General features: G+C 36.5%; 1 protein-coding gene across 1 annotated transcript; it reads right to left on the reverse strand.

Moving 5' to 3' along the window:
* Nucleotides 1-350: 350 nt before the first annotated feature.
* On the reverse strand, nucleotides 351-983 carry LOC137736125 (uncharacterized). The gene has a single exon (XM_068475453.1). It carries the CDS (start codon nucleotides 981-983, stop codon nucleotides 351-353), a length of 633 nt encoding a protein of 210 aa, XP_068331554.1.
* Between the last annotated feature and the right edge of the window lie 7,161 nt (nucleotides 984-8,144).

Consider the following 8,144-nt stretch of genomic DNA (forward strand, 5'->3'; position numbering starts at 1 on the left):
CAGATCATTCTTACAAAAATCATTTCAATCGTAGATCATATAGTTACTAAAATGTATAGAATAAATCGATGGTGCAAGATCATGAAACATATTTATGATGAAAAGTTCATTTTATTTGATACCTTTGGAAAGATCTCCAATTCAAATGATTTTTTTTTTTTTTTTTGCATGAAGAAGAAATTTATTAAAGCTTAAAACATCTAATACAACCGTTTCCCATACAATCAAATTTAAAAGCCTCCATAGTTGAAGTTGGAAGACAAAAAATCCTAAAAATGTGGGTTGGCAACAATGAGGCCCACATGAGCTAATGCGTCTGCCACAAAATTAGCTTCCCAATAAATATGCTTCTAACTGATATGCTGAAATTCAGAAGCTAACCATTTGATGTCCTCTATCATAGGTTTAAGATGCCAAAGAGGCATCCAAACATCTTGCATCACTTGGATGACAAGCTTAGAATCCCCTTCCACCATCAACTTCTTCACACCTTTGTGCCTAGCGAGCAAAAGCCCTTCCTTTAAAGCAATGGCCTCCGCAACCAAAATGGTGGCGCCATCAAGGTTCAAAGCCCCTGTACCAACATGTTGCCCCTCCTCATTTCTAAGAACAAAAGCAGCTGCAGAGCGATCCAAACTAACCGACTCATCAAAGTTTAATTTTACATAGCCATGGAGAGAAGGATGCCAACAAATGGGGTGTTGGTGGCAAGGATCACCCCTAGAGATCTTCTTACAATTAACCTTAAAAAAAGATAAGCCTACACTTGTGGCAATGGAGATACTCCTAGCCGGATTAAGAATCATACTTCTAAAAACTTTATTATTCCTATCATTCCATATTTGCCAACAATTCAAAATAGCTTTACTAAGATCACTCAAATCATTGCATTCAACATTGTCAATTAGTTCCATCCAATCTAACACATTATTAAACTGAGTCAAATTATTCTTCCAAGGACCTACTGGAGAGAGGTTCCACATTTCTTTAGCATGCTCGCAATTAAGAAAAAGATGATTTTGAGTCTCATCCTCATTGCCACACTTAGGGCACAATTTGTCAATATTTTGAATAAATTTACTCAATCTCATCCTAGTATGAAGTTTTTCATGAGTAAAAACCCATGCAAAATTTTTTACCTTCGGAGGTATCATTAACCCATACAAATTTTTTTACCTTTGGAGGTATCATTAACTTCCATATGTTCTTAAAGGGCTTCTGCCTTTTAACTTCTTGATTATTATTACTCTGAATCTAAGTCGCTGACTTGATTGAGAACTCACCAGCAGAGGAGTGTTCCCACACGAAATTGTCACTTTTATTTTGAAGGGAAATAGGCACCATACAAATTTTCCTCACAACATCTAGGTCCAACACTTGGGACAGACGAACACTATCCCAACTTTTATTATTAATAAACTCACTCACTTTAGTGTCCCAATTTATGTTCTGTCGTTGATTTTCAGGAATCAGTTGGAACAATAGATAAGGAAAAACCCAATGATGGGTCCAAAAAAGTATATCCTCACCATTACCCATAACCCATCTAATTCCCCTGTTAATAACATGTCTACTATTCAAAATCCCTTTCTAGGCCAAAGAGTGGTTCTGCTTAACTTTGCAACTAAAAAAAATCATCCTTCTTTATGTACTTTCTTTTAACAATTTGCACCCACCAATTGTTATCATCCTTTAAAACTTTCCATCCTAACTTAGCCAAACATGCATTATTGAAATGATCCACTATTCTTACACCCAACCCCCTCTGATCCTTAGAAGTACACAATTTTTTTCCAAGCCATAGGTTTTAACTTCCTATCTCTCCCCCAAAAGAAGTCCATACACTCATTGTTTAAGTTCTAAGTTACTCAAATAGGACATTTAAAGCAAGACATGATATGACTCGGCATACTAGATAAGTTGGACTTAATGAGAGTTAGTCTTCCTACCTTAGAGAGAGTATTAGCCTTCCACCCAGCAAGCTTTTAATTAACTCTTCTGATTAATTCACATTCATTCACTAGATCTTTTCAAAACACAATATTATGAATGCCCAGATATTTGCCGATGGTGGTTTTATGTTGAATATGTAAAACATTCACAATAGCATTTCTAGTTTGGGCATTAGTATTTTTTGAAAAATAAAGTGAGGATTTGTGAAAATTTACCTTTTGACCCAAAGCTTTGGCAAACATATTAAGAACATGAAGTACATTCCTAGCACCTTTTGTAGTTGCCCTAGCAAATAACAAACAATCCTCTGCAAAAACTAGATTTGATGTTCTAAATCCACTAGGAGAGGACATAATACCAATATGCGATGTAGGGGTAGTGGCCATTTCGTTAAAGTGTCTAATTAACGGTTCCATGCAAAGAATGAAAATATAAGGGGATAAAGGATCCCCTTGCCTAATTCCCTTCTTAGGGTAAAAGTAACCATGGGTAGAACCATTAATTAAAATCGAGAAGGAAGTTGAAGTAATGCATTCCATAATTAAGTTTACCCATCTTTCCGCAAAACCAAATCTAAAAATCACTTACCTGATATACTCCCAATTAAGATAATCATATGCTTTTTCTAAATCCAGTTTTATTCCCATTGCTCTAGTCCTTCCTTTCTTACTTTTGAAACTAGAAAACATTTCATGCGCAATCAAAATATTATTATGAATAGAACATCCCGGAGAAAATGCCCCTTGGTTTCCAGATATGCAATGGTCGATAAGTGGCTTTAACCTTTTAATGATGATTTTCGTGATGATTTTATAGCTCACATTGCAAAGACTAATTGGTTTATAATTACTTACCACCTCAGGATTTTCCACTTTTGGGATGAGGGCAATGTTGGTATGATCAATAAGCCTCAGGATAGTACAATTTTCAAAGAATTCCTTAACCATAACACTCACCGAATCTTTGATTATATCCCAACATTCATGACCAATTCCATTCGGACCTGCTGCTTTCAGTGCACCAATTCTTTTAACTGCATCCCATATTTCTATATTTTCAATGGGCTTGAGTAGAAGTTCATTGTGATGGTTGTCAATACAAGGATCAATAATATATGCAATAGAAGAGATATCCATAAGAGTAGGGGGAAAATCACAAGAAAACTGCAATTTAAAGTCCTGCACAAAAGCCTGTTCTAGACCCTCACCCTCATTCCACCAAAACCCATAACTATCCTTAATCTTTCGAATTTCATTTCTTTGTTTCTTTTTCAAACAATTGCCACCGTTTGGAAATACCTTGTGTTCTTATCACCTAATTGCAGCCAATTGACTTTAGTTTTCTGCGTCCACATGACTTTTTCTTGTTGAATTAAGTTCCTCACCAAGCTTTATTTCTAAATCAATCTCTGAATCAACATTTTGGTTTTTCATGATGGTTTCTTGCACCTTAGCAAGGTCCCCAAGGATTTTTTCCTGATGCTCCTTTAAATTACCAAAAGTTGTTTTATTCCAACCTTTAATCAGATATTTGAAAGTCCCAGCACATGCCCTAAAAGTCTCAATGGGACCAAACACTTCATTGCATCGCTAGGCATTCTTAACAAAATCCTTAAAATCAGGATAAAGAAGCCACATAGCTTCAAATCTAAAGGGATAATTATTCTTATAATGATTTTTTAAATTGTAGGTTAAGAGAATAGGTCCATGGTCAGACCCATAAATTGGGTAGTTATGCAAGTTATAGTTCGGGTTCTCATTTAACCAATAAGTATTAGTTATAGCCCTATCAAGTCTCTCATAAATTCTGTTGTTATCAACTTGGTTATTGCACCAAGTAAAAGGGACACCAGAAGCATTTAGAGATAAAAGGTTTCCTCTGTTTAAAAAATTGATGAACCTGGTCATATATGAAGTTAGCTTGGCAACCTCCTTTCTTCTTAGTTATGTCTACTATATTATTGAAATCCCCCATTAAGCACCACGATTTATTCTTAGGGTCTAGTTTAAGAATATCCTCCCACAATTCCAACTACAACTATTTTTAGGAAAAGCATACACAAATGTAAAAAACTGATCTTGATTAGAACAAGGATCATTCACTAAGCAATGCAAATAACGACAAGTAGAAGTGATAACAGTAACTACAACCTTGGACGAGTTCCATATTAAACATAGACCACCAGCCCTACCAGTAGGGCTACAACTAAATATCTTATCAAAAAACCTTCCATAAAGTTTCCCTGGACCTTCTCCACATCAATTTTAGTTTCCATTAAACAGAAAAGGTCCACCTTAACGCTAGCACACAAAAGATTAAAATTACTTCTAAAATCAGGTCTTCCAAGACCCCTACAATTCCAAGTCATGCACTTCATTAATCTATCTCTTTAAGCAAATTCTTGTAGCTCGATATTTCTTCTCCAATCTCCTCATGGACTTTTTTACTTGGACATAACACTCTCATACTTGGCCTAAGGGAGGATATCGCAGCTTCTGTCGCCATAATGGATGCCACAACATCCCCCACAAGCCTACTTCCCTCCCCCACATTCCTACTTTCTTCCTGAATCACTACATCGTGACGATTAAACATACAATTACGAGCAAACATATTCAGCCAAGCTAAATTCCAGCACACAAAATTCTCACAGCAATAAACAATTAAAATAGTACCAATAAAATCAATCTATAATTGATTATCCATCAACATATTACCCAAATAAAACCAAACAATATTAAGTTTATTAATCCTATTAAAAGGACAAGCAAGCCAGGAACTAGTACTCACCTCTTGGATACAGCCAGCACCCTTCTCTGTCCTTCTCCAGTCATGTACCAGCTCCGCTCTCGCAACCCACATCCGCATATCAGTCTCGCCATCCCTAGGTAACTTACAAGCAATCACTAGGAGACAAGCAATCAGATTCAGAGCTCCAAAGCACTACCAAATTGAAGAGCAATTGACTCTAATTTGAAACGCTTGCCCCAAAATACCAACTCTTTCAAGCTTTCCAACTTTAATCAACAACCAAACAGCTAGGAAAAATTTAGATCTGAATTTCTTTTCCTTCCTCACAATAACTGAAGAACAAATAACTAGAAACTTAAAAAACTGCAGGCATTCAGATCCCGCAAGAGAAAACCCGAGGACCAAGCCCCAAGACTCCTAATCGAGGGCTGGTTTGGTATTGTTGTGATTTGAAAAAAAACTGCTTCTGTTGTACTGTGAGAATAAGCAGCTGTGAAATAAAGCAGCAAAGTGTTTGGTAAACTTTTTTGTAAAAGTGCTTTTGAAAAAAAAAAACAGTATTATAGTGTTTGGTAAACTTTTATGTAAAACAGATATGAAAAAAAGCCGGTTTTTCAAAACTGGGCTTTGCAGCTTCTTGTTTTTGGCTTTTTTTCACCCAAAACTGTGAAAAAAAGCTGAAGCTAAATGTTTACCAAACACAAAAACAGCTCCCAGCTTTTTTTGATATCAACTTTTTTCAGAACCACCTCAGTACCAAACCAGGCCTGAATACCTCAGCCTTTAAACCCTCTCACCCTTCACGGGAGAGAACACTATATCAATAATTCCCCCTTACCCAAAAGACTAATTTAATAATCGCAAGATTTATCGCAACTGGAATTGAACGAGGACGCTCTATAATCCATCGGAAAACCTTAAAATTAAAAACCACTTCCCAAAGGAAAAGTGAGAGGCGCCGCCCCCAACCATTTGGAACCCCAAATCCCAAAAGTAAAAATTAGCTACAATAAAATTTCCATCTTCAACCCAACAAGACAACCATCTGCAAAACAAACTGTAAAAAGCTAGACTAATTTTAAGGTGGCCCAAGTCCAAGGGATTAATCACATATTTATTCCAACGCACATATTTATACGAGTTTGGGAGTACTTTAGTTTTTATATTTTCCATAAAAGATTGAGATATGCAGGAGAGAAAGATGGAGAAAGATCATGGAGAATGAAGCAGAAGGTATATGGATGGACAAATTGTGCATATACTCCTAGCTCCTTTCTCTCTTTTCTTATTCATTCTCCCTCATTTTCTGCCATACGTTTGCCTCTATCTTCAACCGAAAAAGAAAAAGAAAAATCAAAATTGAAAATGAAAGTGTAAAAAAAACATAAAATTTAAAATAAGTGTCACCAAGCGAGCCGGTTTTCCTTATTAATAAAGAGTACTATTATTCAAGTAAACAACCAAAATATCATATTTCAAATTCACCGTCTAATCACACTTATTCTTTTCTTCCAATATATTGTTTTGGCTGACATATTTTTAAACTACATCGGTATCATTTCATATGACAAGTGATGTGTACAACAATTCAATAAATTCATTATTTGACATGACATGTACATAATCACATGTCCGGTGAGATAGTACACCAATGTGATATAAAAATAGGTATACCTAGCAGTTTCCTATACATATACAATCAACTTTATTCGATGAATATTATGTTGCAATTTATTACATACTTGTATATACTGATCTAGTATTGTAATATAAGCATATATAAGACTTCTCATATATAGTCCATGGTATTGGATCATGCTAACAAATGATAACAAGCTGGTATATATAGGAGCATGCATGCCAATGCGTAGCGGTGGCCCATGGATGAAAGGACGTAGGACAGTCTCCATGCATGCTCATTCAGCCGGCCGGCCGGAATGCATTTTGAAGGCCCAGTAGGTGGAACCGGTGCTCTGTCGATCTCGTAAAGCATGAAACCTGTCCATGCTGGCTTTTCCTTGTTTAAGAGCAACTCCACCCCAAGCACATAGGTTGGTCCACAGTGAAAAAAAATAGGTTGGCACCCCATAAAAACCCTCTAGCCCAAAACGTGCTGAGCTAGAGACCAGCCTACATGACGCTAGGCTGACATCATAACCACCTGAGTTTTTTTTTTTTTTTTTTTTTTTTTTGCGCCGAGTCCTAGCAAAGGAGACTGTATCCACCAGAGTGGAGGCCGTAGAGAGAGGTCCATTCGCTGGAGATGGCGGAGAAGGAGATGTTGGGCTCAACTAGGACTGTTTGTTCGCGGCGGTAGCAGATGATGGGCTGCCACAGTTGATCTGACACGACACAGCAAACGGTTCCGGAGGCGGAGATAATGGCAAGGGTGGAGCAGGAACCGAAGGCATGAGCTGGTGGTGGTATAACAGCGAAGAGGATGGTGGTGGTGGTGGTAAGGGAGGAGAAGAGTCGTTTCGTCATAGAAAGGGGTGGGGATTGATGGTATGGGTGGTGGGTTGGTGTGCTTTGGTTTGCTTCATTTGAGATGCCTGCTTCAGAAATGAAAAATCAAATTGTTATTTTATAATAAAAATTAATAATATTTTAATAAAATTGACTAGGCTATTTAGTTTTAGGGATGAACATGCATTTGGTCAATTAAACTGTTCATGAGTTTAACACTGTTCACTGAGTGGATTAAATGGGCTGGGTGCTAGCGCATTTTTTAGGGATGGACTTGCTCTAAAGGCCTAGCCATTGCTGGACTAGTGTTTGAGGAACTAAATATCAAATAGATAATGAAGATCATCTCAGCTATGTTGAAGAGATGGTAATTTCTGCTAGTTTGCATTGTGTATTTGTGTACGAGAGAGTTTTGTGTAAAGTATTAATTATGAATTTAAAAGGAGGCGAAACATGGTTTATATAGAACTGTTAGTCTCCAGCATGCATGGTCCATATTTCGAATTACTTTTGGGTATTCATGTATATCCCTAGCTTAGAGTCTCATGTATTGCTGAGTAATGATCGCAAACCTATCAGAAGATCGAATGGAGAGGAAAAAGGAAACGAAAAAGACCCAGCTTGGGGGGCCTGCAGGGGCTGGTCAATTTGAAAGAGAATTCTAAATGTTTTCCCAAGAATTTATGGGGTCGGTTTGATCAAATATAACTACAAAATATTTGTTTTTATCAAATATCGACTTTCTTTTGGGAGTTTTGGACTACTTTTCTTTTTGTCTTACACAATGTTACTTGATAATCAGAACTAATCTACTTAGAACATTCTTTAAAAATTAACTTTAAAATAAAATTAACTAAATTTGAAATCGTTTAATCATTTAATTGTTATGCAATAAGTAAAAGTACCACATTTCTTTAATTCCATATTAAAACTATGCCAACTTTAATCTAATAGTTAAATGAGGATCAACTTAA

This window comes from Pyrus communis, chromosome 6 (assembly GCF_963583255.1).
Source record: "Pyrus communis chromosome 6, drPyrComm1.1, whole genome shotgun sequence".
Lineage (NCBI taxonomy): Eukaryota > Viridiplantae > Streptophyta > Magnoliopsida > Rosales > Rosaceae > Pyrus > Pyrus communis.

What these genes read in the sequence shown, in the direction of transcription:
- LOC137736125 (XM_068475453.1), bottom strand. Translation starts at nt 983, where the DNA reads ATGTGGAACCTCTCTCCAGTAGGTCCTTGGAAGAATAATTTGACTCAG.